This window comes from Hemicordylus capensis, chromosome 5, assembly GCF_027244095.1.
Source record: "Hemicordylus capensis ecotype Gifberg chromosome 5, rHemCap1.1.pri, whole genome shotgun sequence".
NCBI lineage: Eukaryota > Metazoa > Chordata > Lepidosauria > Squamata > Cordylidae > Hemicordylus > Hemicordylus capensis.
Window position 1 is genome coordinate 131,913,493 of NC_069661.1, and position 18,917 is coordinate 131,932,409.

Here is an 18,917-nt window from a genome sequence, read left to right on the forward strand (position 1 = left end):
TTATAGGGTTATTGTGAAAGCAAACTGACGGCGGGTACAAAAAGACGTATTCACTTGTCAGAGCTCCTTGATGGAAAGGGGAAACGTACATGTATGGAAATTAAAGCACCGCTTGAAGCCCTGCTCCCAAACTCCCTTTTTGCCTCGTACCAAAGAGTCCTATTTATAAAACACATATGTACTCAACCATTCCACAAAGCGGATTTTATTTATTTATATCTGGATTTTATTGTATGTATTTATTTATATCTATATTATTTCTTTATATTTATATATTTTAATTTAAACCGTTTTGGGGGCTTAGGCGGAAAAGCAGTATACAAATATTTGTCATACTCATATTCCACGAAAGAGCTCAGCATGGTATACACTGGGGTTATCTTGTCCTCTCTTCATTATCTACCCTGCAAAGAAAGGTTAAGCTTTGACCTACTGAAGGCAACCTCATTAACTTCATGGCTGAGTCCAGGTCCAAGAGCAACATACATAAACAGTCATAGTCACGATCTGTAAATCATTTTATCCCATATACTTTGTAACAAGTATTAAAAACAAAACAGTAAGATAAACATATCAATATTATTATATAGCAAACATTTCAAAGTCATAATGAATAAAAAGAAGTGCCATTCGCAATAAAACAAAACATTCATCCTGAATAGACATAGATGCCAAATAGCACTTGGCCAATTGGGACGTATCATTACAGAAACATATAGGAAACTGCCAGACCATTGGTCTATCTAGCTCAGTACTGTCTACACAAACTGGCAGCAGCTTCTCCAAGGTTGCAGGCAGGAGTATTTCCCAACCCTGTCTTGGAGATGCCAAGGAGGGAACTTGGAACCTTTTATATGCAAGCATGCAGATACTCTTCTCAGAGCAGCCCCATCCCCACAGAGGAATATCTTACAGTGCTCATGCATGTAGTCTCCCATTCAAATGCAAACCAGGATGTACCCTGCTTAGCAAAGGGGACAATTCATGCTTGCTACCACAAGACCAGCTCCATTAATACAGAGGGGTTAACCAGGCCTTGATATGTTTTGTTTAGTTCTAGGACACATCCCCCAAAACCTAAGAGCCAGCCTGCCCTCTGCTCCGTGGGGGTGCGGGGGTGGACTCAACGCTTGCCCCCTCCACTCCAACGCAATGCCCTCCACTCCAGGGTGGGTTGTCTAATAATGATTGGAGTCATGACTAACATGCCTCATTTATTTCAATGGTGCTTAATTATGATTAAGTGGTCTGGATGCTGCCCAATACTTGATGGGCCAATGTCTAGAACTTGGTCGACATGGAGGATGTGTGGCCAATAGCAAACGTTCTCAAGCAGAAAATAGCCTTCCTCCTTGCTTTGACTGATTGATTGACTGATTGATTGAGTGCCATCAAGTCAGTGTGGACACTCAGCGACTACATAGATAGATTCTCTCCAGGATGATCTGTCCAACGTGGCCTTTAAGGTCTCTCGGTGGTACATTCATTGCTGTTGTTATTGAGTCCATCCACCTTGCTGCTGGTTATCTTCTTCTCTTTCCTTCAACTTTTCCCAGCATTATGGACTTCTCCAGGGAGCTGGATCTTCACATAATGTGTCTGAAGTATGATAGTTTTAGCCAGGTCATTTGTGCCTTGAGTGGAAATTCTGGATTAATTTGTTCTATGAGCCATTTGTTTGTTTTCTTGGTTGTCCATGGTATCCTCAAAGGTCTTCTCCAGCACCCAAGTTCAGAAGTGTCAATACTTTTTCTAACTTGCTTCTTCAAACTCTTCTAGGAGCCACAGGAGGAGGACTCCAGGAAGTAAAAGGAAGCTTCCGTGTTATAGTTAGGGGACTTCTTTTTCAAAGGCTGAGTCATTCATTCCAGTTTTTAATACTTTTCTGAAGGTATTTTCATTTAGCTGAGGCATATCCTGCTGTAGTCATGGCATAGTAGTACCGGCTTTGTTTGCACTACAAATACAGCTAATACTGCTTTTCAACAAAAGTTACCAAAGCAGTTTACATAGATATAAATAAACAAAATGGCTCCCTATCCCCAAAGGGCTCATAATCTGAAAAAGAAACATAAGATGGACACCAGCAACAGCCACTGGAGGGAACCTGATTTATCTGGACAGATCAGCAGTGGACTGGTTAAGGGCCGAGTAAAAGAGTGGCACTAAAGCTGGAGGGAGCTCCAAGGTAAAGAGGCTGTGAAACAGAGAGGGGAAAGATGTGTGGGGTCTGAGAAAATAAAAAGGGATCTTCAAGGCCTGCTTCGCTCGTGGATCAATGCTGTAATTTTTTCTTCTGTAACCAGACTGAGCTCTACATCTCCCATTTCCAACAGCTCCTATTTCTTTGGGTTGGCCTAAAAAAGGAAGTATTCTTTCTCTGAGAATCAAGGAGCTGGGCTGGAAAAAGGATTGAGGTATACACCAGGAAAGAGGGAAAATACTGACAATGAAGCTGCAGAAGGCCTGGGAGACTTCAAGATTCCAGAACTGGCACAAGGAAGCACTGGCAGCAAAGAAGCAAGTTTTCAAGAGAGAGCCCCGGGCCCTTTTCATGGGCAGTCCTGGAGAAGCTGGGCAACAATACAGCCCATCACACTACTAGGTTTTGCAATCCTCAACAAGCCACTTAACTGCAACTTTGAGAAACGAACCAGTGGGGGGGGAGCCAATGGTACTGCTTGCACAGGGAGCGATTTATCCTAGGGCCAGCCCTGATCAGTAAGGAGATAGTTGGGCCTGCCAAGGGTTAAAAGATAGTGTTAGAAGTAAAGGTTACAAGTTAAGAGAATGTTAACATTAAAAAGTAGACTGACACTGGTCTGATCAAGCAGGACCATTATTGTTTTCTTGGCCAGAGCTAGGAAAAGCTTGCTCCATCTATCCAATCTATCAAATTTGTGTACCACCCTGAACTTCCATCTCTGGGTGACTTACAACAAAATAAAGCAAGAAGACACAAAAATTAAAACCATTTAAAACCACAGTTAGTTTCAAAAGTGTAGATGAAAAGATAAGTCTTTAGGGACTCTTAAAAAGTTGTCAGAGATAGGGAGGCTCTTATTATCTCGGCAGGGAGTGCATTCCAGAGTCTCAGGGCAGCAGCAGAGAAGGCCCATCCTTGTGGCCACCAGATGGGCTGGTGGAAACTGCTGACTGACTGACCTCTTTGGATGATCTCAGTGGGTGATGGGGCTCATGGTGAAGAAGACATTTTCTATCCCACCTTGCCACTAGCATTCCATTTCCAGCAGTAGCCAGCCCAATTGCTCTAGGAAGCTTTCAAGCTGGTCACGGTGCAACCATGTACTACTGATTCCTAGCATATCATACAGAGATATATTGCCTCTCTATGTAGAAACTACATTTCATTATAGAGCTAGTAGCCACTAATAGAATGACCCTCCATGAATTTCCCCAGATGGCTTTTTTTAAAGCCATCTAAGTGAGCAGCAGTAAATTAATTATGCATTATGTAAAGAAAAGCAACAGGTTCAGGACATACAAAAGGAAATCTATCAACTTAATTGAACTCTCAAGTTAGAGCATTATGAAAGAAATGTTTCTCTAGTCATTCTTTTCACCCTATCACAGTTCACTAGACCGCTTTGTTATCTTTATTAGTTGCCTTTCCGCACTAAATTAAAGATACAGAGCCCAGTCCAGAAGAGGGAGTGTATCAAAATCCCATTGGCTATTTTTTTCTGGATCAGGCCTACAGAAGATACAGCAGTGAAGTCCAGCTCTCCAGAATACAAGGGGGGCAGGGCGGGGGATTTATTTTATTTTATTTTATTTATTTATTTAAAGAGGAAGAGGACCAGTTCAGAAGCCAAATAAATCTTAATTTGTTGGGCTGCAAACATGACCCAAACCCTGCTAACTCCATGCACTCCCTTCTTAGCTCACACATGGAAATCCAGCATTTCAATCCTGGTTTGTTTAGATCACTCTCTGGCTCATTTTGAAGCCTGGGGCTATGGTTTACAAGTCAGGATTCAGAACTGGATCCCATCCACGAGAGGAAAAATGGGTTGGACTCCCAGCAGCAAAAGCCTTGGACTGGATCAATTTTCTGATGCAAAGAACGATCCAGCATGAAATGGTTCATCACTTCCTCCACTAGAACAGCTCCTGCAATCAAATCCAAGGTTGTCCTCCATTCTCCCCGGCTGCACGTCCCTTACAAAGGAACCCTGCTGAGAGATCAGCTGACCTCTCCAAGCATCATATGCAGTCTTGAGCCTAACTGGTGTACAAAAGGATAACTACGGTATAGGAGATGTTGAACACTGGACTACACTGCACAGCTGTTGTAAGCCACTCTCTGAGCCAGAGCAGCTATCCTGCCCAGCTTGCGATATGGTGATAAACGGTATTTGCAGGACAATTTTGTAAAATCTCATTTTTCATAAAATAAAAACCAGCCTAGAAAGATCATGAACTGTTTTATTCTTTCGTTATAGCTGGGACTTGCTGTGCCAAGCCATGAGTACAAAGCCTCCCCACCACCCACCCAGATTTTTTCCATGGGAAGCTGTCAATTTGCCTGTGCAAGGCTGGGGGTTTGTTTTTGTTTTTAATAGCATGCTTAGCTCCAGCCATGTAATGGCGCAGCAGGGAAGTAACTTGCCTAGCGAGCAAGAGGTTGCCAGTTCGAATCCCCATTAAAACACCTATATTGGGCAGCAGCAATATAGGAAGATGCTAAAAGGCATCATCTCATACTGCGCGGGAGATGGCAATGGTAAAACCCTCCTGTATTCTACCAAAAGAAAACGACATGGCTCTGTGGTCAGCAGGAGTCAACACTGACTCTACGGCACTTCACCTTTACAACTTTAGCTCCCATGTACCAATTTTCCCCTTGGTCTTGCAGTTCAAATTGTCTTCTGCAGATTGTAATGCTAATGCTTAGGGCACTATGGTGGCAGTGGTCATCTAACTCTCACAGCTCCCCTGCTTTCTCTATATGCTCTCATTTGGGTTACAGAAAATGGCAGGCCATGGCAAATTTTAATTGGCTCTAGGAGCCAGTTCAAAAATTTAGGAGCCTGGACATTTGACAAAATTAACAGACTTCGTGATGGACATTTTTCCAGTTGAAAATTTCCTGGATATCTCTGTAGGACTCACATGCTTTGCAGAAAGCTGACTGTCAGAATTAACAGTGATTGTACATTCAAGGTCTTTTTAAAAAATAAGTAAATACACAGGGTCTTACATTCTGCAACTTAAGACTGATTATTTTACTGCTTTACTAATTTTGTGAGCCACCTCAAGAAGTATTGCACTAGAGGGGTGGGGTATAAATATTTTAAATAAATAAATATTGTTAGACTTAAAAGCATTTAAAGAGCAGCTATATTGAACATTGCTAATAAGGGATTTGGACATCTTGCGAAGCCATGGTCAATTTCATGTGGCATCTCCTTGCCTCCAGAGGGCACATGCCCTCCCCACTTTGCCCACATGTAAGTCAGAAGAATTCTATCCAGTGTTCCCTCTAAGGCATGCACGCTCACAAGTTTTTTTTTTAATGTCTGCTCTGTTAATTTTAGATCCCACTCAGGTTGAATCAGGAAGGCCCCACTATGAATGCATGTGCACGCCACTGCCTTGATACTGCCGCCCAAAACAAAACTCATTCCACACTCAGATGAAAAAAAAAATCCAGAGAGAACACTGATTCTATCTTCAACTGAGGATAGCAACAAACCAAAATTGGTTGCAATGTCCTAACCAACCAATCTTGGTTTATTCTAACCTACCTGAAATAAGGCAAGCTGTGAAATCCACTTCAAACTTTCACATCTCAGTTTCTCTCAAGTAAGTAAAGATTGGTTGGTTCAGACATCACATCCAACCTTGGTTTGTTCCTAACCTCATTTGGAAGCAGAATTCTTCTGGCTTGTATGTGAAAAAAGGGCAGGGGAAGCAACACATGCCCTCAAGGTTAGGAGATGCTGTGCAAAACCAACATTTAACCATAGTTCCACATGACATCCGAACCTGCCCACTGCACTGACCCCAGCATTAATGTTCCCTCTGACTTGCGGAGGGGTTCCAAAAGTAAAGTTACGCCATCGAGTCAGTGCCGACTCCTGGCGACCACAGAGCCATGTGGTTTTCGTTGGTTTACCATTGCCATCTCCTGCACAGTATGAGATGATGCCTTTCAACATCTTCCTATATCGCTGCTGCCCGATAGAGGTGTTTCCCATAGTCTGAGAAACTTACCAGCGGGGATTCAAACTGGCAACCTCTTGCTCGCTAGGCAAGTTATTTCCCCGCTGCGCCATTAGGTGGCTACCAGCTGTTTTATCTTTAGCACTGTTTTCATATGAGCTATTATTGACTTTGATGTGTCAGTCCCTTTACCCTGGAAGTCATTTATTGAAGGACAGTGTAGAAGATACATGTTTTAGTTTTAAAAAGTGTGTATATAGACTAGTTAAATGCTTCTCCCACTGCCATCACCAGTGCAATTATAGGTGTTATTCACACGATCCCCCACGCCCGCGCGAACACACACACACGGGCCGGGGGGGAGGCAGGGTTCAACCTACCTTCCCCCAGGCAACCACTCCGAGCCCCTATGGTGCACAAGCTGCATGCCCACCCAGCCAGCGCTGCAGAGAGCAGTGCGGATGACTATCCATCCTCTCCCAGCAACGTGGAAAAAGGGAGGCTGGGATCTGTTGTCCTGGCCTCCAAGAATCCCACAGTGCACCATGCACAGAATACTGGGGGATTTCCCCAGGGGACAGGTGCCCTTGGTGCCAGTCTCTGTGTCAGCATGAGCTGCAACACGATCCCAAGAGCCAGGTTAAGGGCACTGCCACACGATCCCGGTTTAGGGCATTGCCGCACAATCCTGGAAGCCAGGTTAAGGGCGCATTTGCACCCTTAGCCTCAGCTAACAGCCAGGCTTCGGTGCTGGGTTTAATGCCGCAGCACCTCCAGGATCAGTGACTTGGCTGGCCTTGCCTACTTAAGCCTGGGATTGGCTGCTCATGAGAACAACCTCGTCGTGTTCAAAGTGCCTCATGCCAGCTTTTCTCATCCCTACAACTGTCCGGTATGGTAGGCTGGGTTGGGGTTACTAGGCAGAAATAAATTGCAGCCACCCGGTAAGTTAATGGATGAGCTGAGATTTGAACTGGGGGTGGAGGGGTGGGGAGGATTTCCTAGCTCACAACTCTCTGTTAGATTAGCTGTTACTATGGATACACATTGCTGTAATAGCAACCAGAGCTATTTGAATGGATGACCCTACAGAAGCCTGCTCTGCTGTTACTAACTTACAATGTCCACAGGGGGGGGGCACAAAAATGGGCTATGTATGTGGCACAAAAGAGCAAAGAGAAGAGATTAGGAGCATCAAATAAGTGGTAACAGACTTATTAAACAAAAGCAACCCAATGAGCAAGAGTCAATGGCATTCCTCCCCACGGTGCGTGAAAGCCTCTTATCACATCCACAGGCCTTTGGCTGCAGCATCCCCACAGCAGAACTATGAATCACAAGACTGATGCCAACATGGAGATGCCGAGCCCTGCAGGGCTAGTGCCTCTGGAAAAAGACTTTCAAATATCACACCCAGCCACACGATGTGACACCACATCCAAGTCCTTCTTGCCAACTTCCACACAGGGACTGTAACCTTTCAATAGGAAGAGCTCAGCATGCACAAGACTCAGCTTGGTCAACAACTGCAGCAGGAAGACCCTGAAGATATCCTAGGAACAAGTCATTCCCGGCCCACCCCCTTCCTAGTCCTTTCTCACAACAGCTTAGGAACATCTAGCTGTCAATGGCACTGCACTGTATGAGGTCCATGGTCATTTTGTGCAACATCATGCACTTTGGTGGCAGTCATCACACCCCATATGATGTGCATATTTGTTGAGCTGGGAGGATTGATTGCACGGCCACCATATATTGAAGGCTTGAATGGGTCATAAATAATACTTCACAGGACAGAATGAGGGACATCAACATATGGTTTGACCCTCCCCTAGGCCCATGTCAGAGATCCTCATCACTGGGCAGTTGCCAAGAACCCTCAGAAGAAGGGCCCACTGCTGATCTGAGACCAACTCTGCGTCCATTGCTTTGAAGGGGCCCATAGACTCTCTCAGTGTTCACCCAGAAGGATGGGCCCATAGATGGCAGTCTGCCAATACCCCCATGAGACCTGGCCCTAATACTCCCTGCCTGTTAAAAATAATGAAATAAGAAAGAGTAGCATGGCAGCAAGAAGGGCTCTAGTCTTTTCCTCAACTTGCTAATTTTCTACATTTTGGACGTAAATTTTAAACACACACAATTCCTACCACACTTTTAGGATTAAGTAGCAACAGCCCCACCATATAATTTCTTCGCATCTGAAGACTAGATTAAAAACATTTGTCAGCTTAACCCAGACCTCCAAAGCAGACTGGTCTTGCGACACTTCTGAAGAATTCTTAGCCTGAACTTTTGAGAGTTTCCAGAAAGAGGGAATTACAAAATCCATCTAAGGATCAGGTCACAAGACAGACTTTTTCTCTTCCAAAGGGGAACAAAACTGAGACAAACTGCTTACAATGACCAGCTTCCCAACTCAGCTTCCAAGTGTTTCAGTTCATAGTCATTCAACTTTGTCATCAAAATAATGCAATGCTAACATTTGCTTTTTACCTCTGCAAAGAAGGAAAGTGGCAACACTAGGATTGTGTAACAACACAATCATTGGTTCCCTATCCAGGGTGCAACATAACACTCCAAACTCAATTTGTTAAGAAGTCAAATTTCAAGAAAACAATGATGGTTGCAAAATAACATTGTTAACAGAGACTGGAAGCAGCCCATTGAATCTTAAAGTACATTTGAAGTTCTTTCCCCTAAAGGAAATAAGCACCCAGCAATACTCAACAGCTACAAACCAAGCTTAACTGAACACCACGACGCATGGCTTTTAAATGAAATTAAACTGTTTATTATCCTATGAAATTGTTTTAATTTTTTATTCTGTGAAATTATTTTAACTGTTTTCATTCTATTTTATATTTGTTGTTTTAAATTGTGTACACTGCCTAGAGATACACGTATCAGGGGGTATATAAATCTGCTAAATAAATAAGTCCATCAGCCATGTGTGGGTGCACTATATGGAAACTCCAAAATGACACCATGCTTCCACTAATATATAGAAATTGAATAAATAAATAATAATTAATAAATAATATAATATAATATACATTGAACATCAGCTATCAGTGTAAGCCCCACTGAAATAAACAGGAGCTGTGCAAGTAGATGCCCAAAGTAATGCACCTCGGGATCACATCCACACATCTCTCTCACTCTTCTATCCCAAATCCCTTGTGCTTTTCCATCCAAAATCCCTTGTGTTTTTGCTTTGTTCACTTAAATCCTTTTTGGGAACAGTCAGTTTCATTTATTTCTCTAGCCAAAATGATTCTTGCCTAATAAGAAACCAAGGATACTTATCCCAGCATACTGAAGGCCATTCCTCTATTGAAGACATTCTGTTGAAATGTCCAACATTTCAAAACACGTATTACTTTTTGTAAGATGCTTTGGGGTTCTGTGTTCTAAAAGCAAACAAAGTCAACAAGCAGAGTTGTGGATGGGATGCGGTGTGGGGGGGACCATTACATAGGTTTCGTAGAGTTCTACTCATGAGAGGGTGCAGGATGAAAGTATAAGAAAAATTGTTCTTGGTCAAGCAACAAAGGAAGAATGATCCCCAAATTATGTTGTCAGAGCACATCATTTCCTATAAGAGACTGTTCTGCTAAATGTTAAGCCATGTAGGATGCACCCATCTCTCTAGCCCCCTTGGAGTGGAAAGGCTGCATAGTATTGATTCATCTCCCACCCCACCAATATATGAGCAATGACATCATCCCAAAGGATGAAGTTAAGAATGCACCAGAATTCCCTGGCAGAGCTCAAAAGCATCACCCCTGAGCAGGGATGCAGCCATGGCAATGAGGAGGGCAAGATGCCAGGTGACTATTTTTAGCCTACTTTCCTTAAAGAAAGTAGGCTTATGAGATCACCTGGCAGTGTGTATGCATCCCTGCCCCCATCAACGTCACAGTGTCTGGATCAATATGAACCAAATTTGCTACAGGGACACATAGGGACCAGTGTTCCCTCTAACAGGGATTCCCAGATATTGACTATAACTACCATAATCCTCAAGCAAAAGACATTGCAGCTGGGGAATCTGGGAGTTGTAGTTAACATCTGGGGATCCCTGTTAGAGGGAACACTGATAGGGACACTTCCATAATGCAGTTTGTGATGTCAATCACCGCAATTCAAGATGGCTGACGCATGAACATTTGAGGTGCAAGTGGGCCATCTGATTTGAACCAAATGTGGTACAGTTGTAGAGAGTGACACATAGGGGCACCTCAATGGTGTAGTTTGTGATGATGTTCTCCACCCCGATTCAAGATAGCAGATGCGTAAATGTTTAAGGAGCAAGTGGGCCAACTTGTGAGAATGGTAGTTATCAATTAAGTATAGTGAAAGGAAAGAAGGCAGAGCTGTTCTTAACAGAACTTATTTTTACATTTATTTATTTATCTATCAAATGTGTACACCACCCCAAACTTTCATCTCTGGGTGGTTAACAATAGCATAAAACAAGTTAAACACATATACAAAAACTTAATACAATTTAACAATTTAAAAATCAACCACAGGTTAAAACCTAAAAATTTAAAAAAGCTGAAAAGGCTTGGGGGAAGAGGTGGGTTTTCAAATGCTTTTAAAAAATTGTCAGAGATGGGGAGGATCGTATCTCAGTAGGGAGCTCATTCCACAGTCTCGGGGCAGCAACCGAGAAGGCCCATCCCTGTGTGTGGCCATCAGTCGAGCTGGCGGCAACTGGAGACGGACCTCTCCGGACGGCTCATAATGAAGAAAATGTTCTCTTAAATACCCAAGGCCTAAGCCGTTTAGGGCTTTAACTAGAACTATGTATTTTGCCCAGAAACCTACTGGGATTTATATCCCACTCTTCCTCCAAGGAGCCCAGACTAGTGGTGAACATGGTTATGTTTATCCTCACAACAACCCTGTGAGGTAGGTTAGGCTAAGAGAGAAGTGACTGAACCAGAGTCACTCTGTGAGTTTCATGAGCGAATGGGCATTTGAACTCAGGTTTCCCCAGTCCTACTCCAACACTCCAACTACACCACACTGGCTCTGGCTTATCTGAGTAATTCCACAGTTGCAAGGAGAATACCTTTTCATTATTCTATGAGCAATCACAGGAATAAATACACACACACACACACCTTTTTCCTCCCCCACATAAATGATACAAAAGTTCTAAGAACAATAAACATTGGACTATAAATAGCAATGTTAATAGATGGTCATTAAATCAATCACCTATGACAAACCATACAAATCTGCATTGGATTAATACATAGTAAACTGATCATTGCATGATTATTGAAGAATTATATCTACAATAGAGAGCACAGTGCATATAGATATTTATTTATTTATTTATTTATTTATTATTGATCAATAAAACCATCTGTAAATAAATTAGATACATATATAGCCTTTAAGTATAAAATGAGATGTAATTTTAATGGTGTGGGAAAATATACACACAAGCATATACCTAGTGAACCAAGTATCAAAAGTCTGGGAAAGCAGACATAGAAAGCTCTAAAGCCCATGCTATGGTTTTTCAGGTCCTAGGAATTGATCTCTCACTAAAATCCACAGGTCAATCCAATTAACAGAGAAGGGCTAGATCTCTTCCCTCCTATTTTAATAAAGGACTACTTTTCTGGAATGGAAACTTGGAACCAGCAAACAAAAAGCAATTCCTATTTTTAAAACCAGATCCATACTCCTTTTAAAACAGAAGATCTTGGACAGTAGCCAATTCAGATGCACTGAAACTGAACAGAACCAAAATTAGCTTAATTCTAAAGGCTCCAGCTTAATTGGGATATGGACCAGCAGGAATCTGAGCCATCATTGTGCACCACACGATTTAGTTTGCTTATGATAGAATGTTTCTGGTAAGCTATGTACTGCATACTCCCAAATAATATAAGCAATATGAAGCAAGTTTGTATTTCCAAAGCAGAAGAATGTAGCTTGGAAATGAAACTTTCAGATCTCACCTAATGCAACAGAGTTGACCGCTACCATAAACAAATTATATACTCACACACTTACTGAGCACCCTTGTGTTCAAGACTGATAAATGGTCACTCATCCTTAAAATGCCACCCTCTTAAGGATGGAAGCACTACCATAAAATGTTGGCATATTTCTGAGTGACATACATTAGAAACATACTGAATTCAAAAATTTGAGTGTAAAGCAACAGGACTTGTCCCTAAAGAAAAACATAAATTAAAAGTATAAATATGTGAAATTAGAAAGGAACTGTCCATACACTATCATTCATATATATATATATATATATATATATATATATATATATATATATATGAGAAAATATCTTTGTGACCAGGCACAGCTGGAGGACAACACAAAGCAGAGTCGAGAGTGCCCTTAAAATGAAAAGCTTCACTACATACCATTATTCCACAAGACAAGAAATACCCTTCTTTGGAGTGTCCACACATGCCCTAGGCTACAGTCCTATTTCCTAGCTATTTAGGAGTCAGTCCTGTTGAAGTCAACAGAACTCACTTTTGAGTAAACATGGTTAACATCAGGCTACCCGTGTGATTAGATACATAGCATTTACCCCTCATAATGCTGCAAAACATGTTCTGAGATAAAGATTTCCAGCAGCACTAGCATTCATATGGTGTAATTTGAGTGTTTGGAGTATTTCATTTATATATTATATCAATTATCCTTAAAACAGCCCTCTAAAGATTGGGCAGGGGATGTGTCTCCACATTGCTTATCCCTGCCTCCATTTCCTTCCCCTTCCTGTTTGTCTTGTGTAGATATATAAATTGTAAGCCCCTTCGGGCAGAGACCTGTTCTTCATTAAGACAGAGCCACATACGTGGATGGTGCCATAGAAATAAACAATATCACAGATGGGAAGAATGAAATTGACAGAACAATGATTTGCATAAGGCTACCAGGTGGAAGTTTCTTGTGGATGTGGTGAGGTTTGAGACTTCCACCTCACACTCATAGCCACTACCTCACAGACGGAAAGAGTGTAGTTTCCAGAAACATCACTTGTAGATCCACCAAGAATGGCTATGTATAATCTGTACTTAAGCTATACCTGAACCACCATATATACTACTCTGAGCTCCTTGGAGGAAGACCTAGAAGAAGATTTTATAAATGTAGACATAAATACCTTATGTGCCTAATTAATACACAGTGCATCCGAAATTCTGAGGCACACACGCACACACATCCCTCAACCACAAAAAAAACAAAACACCCCAAACACTTATTCATAAATTCTAGAAGCATTTTCTAGTTTAGGAGGGAAACTCTCTATTCAAATATTTTCAGAGGCAATTTGGCAGGGTTTATACTATGGAAGTAGCTCACCTCAGCTGGGCTTTCCTTTATCACAATCTGAAGCACTTGACCAGATCATAGAACCACCTGTTTCATTTTGTTAAAAGTTGCAGGAAATTCTAAAAAAAGTTTATTAAAGCAGGAAGAGATGCAACTTCACAAAATAAAAGAGTCCGTTCTAGAGCTGTTATTCACTGAAGCAGCCACTGAATAAGTTAATCAAGCAGCAAATTGTGTAGTTATAGCAAGGAGTCAGTATATTTCACTTGTCAAGTTGTAGGACACTCTCTTTTGAAGAGCGATCTCAATATAATTTAATATTGGCTTTTTAACAGTCTAAATGCCACTCACAGTAGTCAAAATCGCTTATGTGCAACCATATGCATGCCTACTCAGAAACAAGTCCCACTGTATTCAGTGAATGCTACTCCCAGGTAAGTGTGCATAGGATCACAACACCAGCCCATTCTGAGGTGACATACACAAAACACAGAGTGCATATGGAGTTTTATGGCATATGCCCAATATCCTCAAATATGTAGCTATTTAAGGGGGGGAAACCACCACCAAGCACCTCTGTAACTGCCACACTAAACTGGACAAGACTTAGGTCCATGTAAATACATATAGCTTTGTGCTGAAATATACATGTGCAGCCACCTACCCCCAGGGATGTTTACTCTGAAGTAAAGCTATATATCTCTGCACACATACATTGGTTTTGGGTAAGCCTAGCTTAACTAGTGGGACTTTCTTCCAAGAAAACTGTACGTTCAAGCTGTACGTTCCACTGACCCCAATGGAACTTTGTTTCCAAGCAAGTATTTCTCTAAATAACTATTTCTAGTTAGATCTGGTGGGGGCAGTTCATGTTCTCCTAAATTTAGGTTCCCCCCCCCCACAACATTTCCAGTTTAAAGGGGAAACTCCCCCACTCCTCCAAATAGTACAGAAACTCCATACTTATTACTGACTCCAGATCTTCCTGTGCAAAGCAAGATACCAGCTGTGTAATAAGAGTAAACCCCACTCTGTGTTTACAGCCAAAACTAGCAGGGCAAACAGAAAACAAGTTTGATTCTCCCAGTTTATAAATAGTGATTTGGCTTTATCTCCTTTTTAAGCAAATAAAGAAACCCAAGGTTAAGGGAAAGGATATCACATTAAAGCTGGACGGAGGAGAAGAAAATAAAACCCGTTTGCTTATTTCCGCCTCAACACGACTCCTAACTGCGATCAATGATACATATACAACCGCACGTTTACTTTTAAAAGAAGACCGGGGGAGGGGGGAGGAACAATCGTTGCTCAATCTAAGTAGGTTTTTAAATAATTTGATTTTTACCTTTATGCAACACTGGCCAGGACCCTCAGACATGTCTCAGAAGAGGAGGAAATAAAGAGACCAGGAAGTTCTCAGCTTTCTTTTTTTTTCTTCCCCTCTCTTTCCTTTCCTCTTCCTCCAACCCGAGCAAAAATCCTTTCCCAGCCAACCGCAGGCGTTTTATAGAGAAGTTCCTCCGATCATCTTTCCAAAAAGGCAAACCCAAAAGGTTTGCAACAGATCTGCCTCGAGAGATGCGCCCTGCATGATTCAGTTTTGCCTTTTCAGTTTTGGATAAAAATAAGGGAGGGGGGATTGAATCGCGATGAATGCTGAGAGCTCCCAGAAGCTGGAGCCGGCTCTTTCTCAATCCGTCCCTTCCCCCACTTTCTGCCTGTGAATGTGGGAATTTTCCCCTTCCTGGAAGAGAGAAACTGAAAGACAGAACTGAGAAAAGCGGCTCTTCTTCGCTCATTGATCAGTGGAGAGTTTCTGAGCTGAAAAGTGACGTGAGTTCCCAGCACTGAGCTCTGCCTCTTAAAGGAGCCGGATCCACCAGGAAATAATAATAACAATATAAAAAAGCTCAGGTTACAAGGAAATATATAATGGGATCTGTGGAGAGGGAGGAGGAGGGTCAACAATCACAACAGCTCTCTCCATAGTCATGGAGAAATAGGAGGAATAAATGATCACTGTGGTTTAAAAAATTAATAATTTCGTTCAAACCAGTAAACCCGTTAAAAGAAGTGGAAAATACTAAGAGACGCCGAGTTGTAGCTTCTTACAACGTAAAGCTGCAATCCTATGGACAGTTACAAGAGAGTAAGCTCTGTTGAGCACAATGGTGCTTGTTTCCGAGTAAACCTACACAGGACTGTGTTGTACGTGTGCATAGGATTGGAGCCTTGCAGCCGTATCCTATGCGTGTTCACTCGGAAATGAGACCCACGCAATTCCTCGAGACTTCCTCGCAGGTGTGCATAAAATCGCAACCCTCTGTATCCTTACTTGGGAGCAAATTCCGATGAACGCTTCACTTTTGAAAAATATGCGTGCATGGCATCGGGCTGTAATCCTATAAACACTTACTTGGGAGTCAGTCTCATTGAAATCAATTTAACTTCTAAGGCAAAAAGGGAGAGGATCGAGCTGCGTGGCTGGCTGTTGCAATCCTACTCTCATGGAACGGTGTAAAAGCCCCAGTGGCTTTTAACTGACGTGACGAGTAAACAACAGGCTTTGGATCGGGCTGCACGGCGCATTTCGAAATGCAGCGTGGAGCGTCAGGATGGGCGGTGGGTGCAAGGCGAACATCAGCATAGAATAAAATGAAATGTCATAAGCATTTAGAACAGAGGAGTAGCTGAGAAGGACATTATTATCTGATATCCAGCAGAGCCAGATTATCTTTTTTTTAAAAAAAATCGAATAAGGGAGGAAAGGTGAGGAAGACAAAACAATCGCCTTTTGTTTATAGTTTGCTCTGCGCTGCCTCTTTAAGAGATTCTACCAGGAAATGGGAGCTTCGGTTACACAAACTGAGCACAGGGAAAGCTGGAGGGGAGGGGGCGGGAAATACATTCACGCACATGAGACAAAGGCAGAAGAGCTTAGAGAAAGCGAGGGCAAGAATCAAGCCAAAACAAGCACGAGAGGAAAAGACTCTTTTAAGGAGGAAGGTGGAAGAGGGTTCTTTAAAACCCACACTCACACAATTCTACAAATCAGACCAGGCATCTAGTCAACTTGCTTGTGGAGATTACATGTTTGCTTAAAAACAGACACGTCTCTCTCTTTTCCTCCTCTCCCATGTGGTATATAAATTCAGTGGAGGTGGAGAAAGTATGTTTGTAATAACAAGAGTAAGGAAAATAAGGCTTGATTCCACTTCCCACTCTGTCTCTGGGCCAGCCACGTTCTCTCCCTTAAACTGGCCTTCACTTAATTCTGTGATCACTGCTTTAAAAGATAGCATTGAAACATGTTAGGACCGGGCTTGCTGCCTACTGTACTGGAACAGTTGTTAAAAGGTGGAAACGGAAACTGACCCAGACAGTGCAGTTTTTTTGGAAGTAAGTTTCATTGGGACTTACTCCCCAATAAGATTGGCTTGGGGTTTTGTGCTTGGTAGGATCCTCAGCTTACTTGGTGTGATCTGCTAGTCCAAGGCGGCTAAAGCCTAATTAAAACACATACTTAAAAAAACAAAAACCTAAAAACATACCTGTGTATCCATTGCATTTTTGGAGATGGATTATCACCACAGGAAAACATAATACCGGAGTTGGCCAAACATGATATCTGACTCATCGATAGCCATGCAAAATCCATTCCAAAATAAATTCAGGATAAGATTATTCTGTCTGGAAGTCAGACCTGTTTGGTATCAGTTCAATTTCCTGTGCAGACTGGAATAAACCTTGTGTCTGAAAAAACAAGCAGTAAAAATGGGTGTTCAGTGATTATAAGGACAGAACTGAGATGCTCCGGATATTTGGAATACATTGATCTAGAATACATTAATTCAGGGGTTCCCAACAGGAGGTACTTGGGCAGAGGGGGGCATGCAGGAACCTCCTGCCTCCCCATGCTACAGCCGTGCTATTCTCCATCTGATCACCAGCTTTAAGCCAGGGCATCCTCAGTGATGTGTCCACTCCACTGCAGAAGGGAAGGGAGGAGAGTTAAGAACCTTCTCCTCTACTCCTGATTGGTTGGCTAAAACTTGGCATAACCCTCCCCTTAGTCACAGAAGTCAGAGAGACTTCCAAAAAATCACACTCCCATTGAAATTGCTTATGAGTAACGCAGTGTGGATGTGAGCCAGTGTCTGGAGTAGCCTGACCAGGGGTGTAGCTACAATTGAGTGGATGGGTTCAAAGAACCCAGCCCCACCCCCAGCTCCTGAGGGCCCCCCAGCTCCACCTCTCCCTATTTTCTTTATTATCTTCCTAACTCTGAGGGGCCGCCAGGGAGAAGGGCGAACATGGGCCCCCCTCTCCCCTAGCTACGACCCAAGCCTGACCCCCTATCAGTAACACTTAAATGTGTGTGTGTGTGTGTGTGTACACATATACACGCATTTGAATGTTACAGTTATGAAACGGGCTACTCCAGTCACTGGTTAACATCCAAATTAAGTTACTCATAATCAATCTTATTGAAGTTAATTAATTTCACTGGGAATACTAATGAGTAATATGGTCTGGATGTAAGCCAATGACTGGAGTAGCCTGTCCCATCACTGTAACACACACAAACACATCTCTATGGTGTACCTGGGATGAAGGTTTGTGACAGGTTGGGAATCCCTGCATTAATGCAATTGTGGGGCATGCATGCTTGTTAATTCAGGGTAAATTGCTTCTGCAAGTGTTCAACAAATTGGTGTGACTGGGTTCTGTTTAAAATAGTAAGGTAAAAGGTAAAGTGTGTCGTCAAGTCAATTTCAACTCCTGGCGCCTACAGAGCCCTGTGGTTTTCTTTGGTAGAATACAGGAGGGGTTTACCATTGCCTCCTCCCACGCAGTGTGAGATCATGCCTTTCTGCATCTTCCTGTATCGCTGCTGCCCAATATAGTACCAGTGGGGATTCGAACCTGCAACCTTCTGCTTGCTAGTCAAGCATTTCCCCACTGCACCACTTAAGGTGGTTGTTTAGAACAGTACATTCACAATAAAGAACCAGTGTTGTCTAGTGCAGGGACAGCTTGACTTGAGTTTTGCATAATAAATCCTTCCGCCCCCACCAAAAATCTACCTTTGAGTTCAAAATGAAGCAAAGTGAAGCAAAAGTCCACAATCAGGATCTTGTCACACTAGGGCAGGCATGCTGGTCAGTTTAAAGGTAAAGTCATGCCATCGAATCAATGTTGATTCCTGGCTACCACTGGCATCATGGAGCACTTAATATTTGATCACTATGAAATAATGGTTTGATAATATTTGACAATATTCAGCTGGTCAGTTTACCAGTACTCCATGATGCCGGTGATACCTCTGTCTAGCTAGCAGTTTACCTTTTTCATTTCACTGCAGTATCATCAAGAGCAATGGTAAGGGCTATTCG

The 18,917-nt window shown here is 42.5% G+C and overlaps 1 protein-coding gene across 3 annotated transcripts in view; it reads right to left on the reverse strand.

The window, feature by feature from the left end:
• ETV6 (ETS variant transcription factor 6) overlaps positions 1 to 16,056 on the reverse strand; it is a 232,858-nt gene extending 216,802 nt beyond the window's left edge. For 2 of the 3 annotated variants that reach the window (XM_053257827.1, XM_053257825.1), the window contains exon 1: positions 14,867 to 15,334. In XM_053257827.1, coding sequence (XP_053113802.1) covers positions 14,867 to 14,899 — 33 coding nt within the window. In that variant the 5' untranslated portion in view covers positions 14,900 to 15,334. Of the gene's footprint in view, positions 1 to 14,866; positions 15,335 to 15,937 lie in introns of those variants that run through there. The other variant, XM_053257828.1, reaches the window with a different exon arrangement.
• Between the last annotated feature and the right edge of the window lie 2,861 nt (positions 16,057 to 18,917).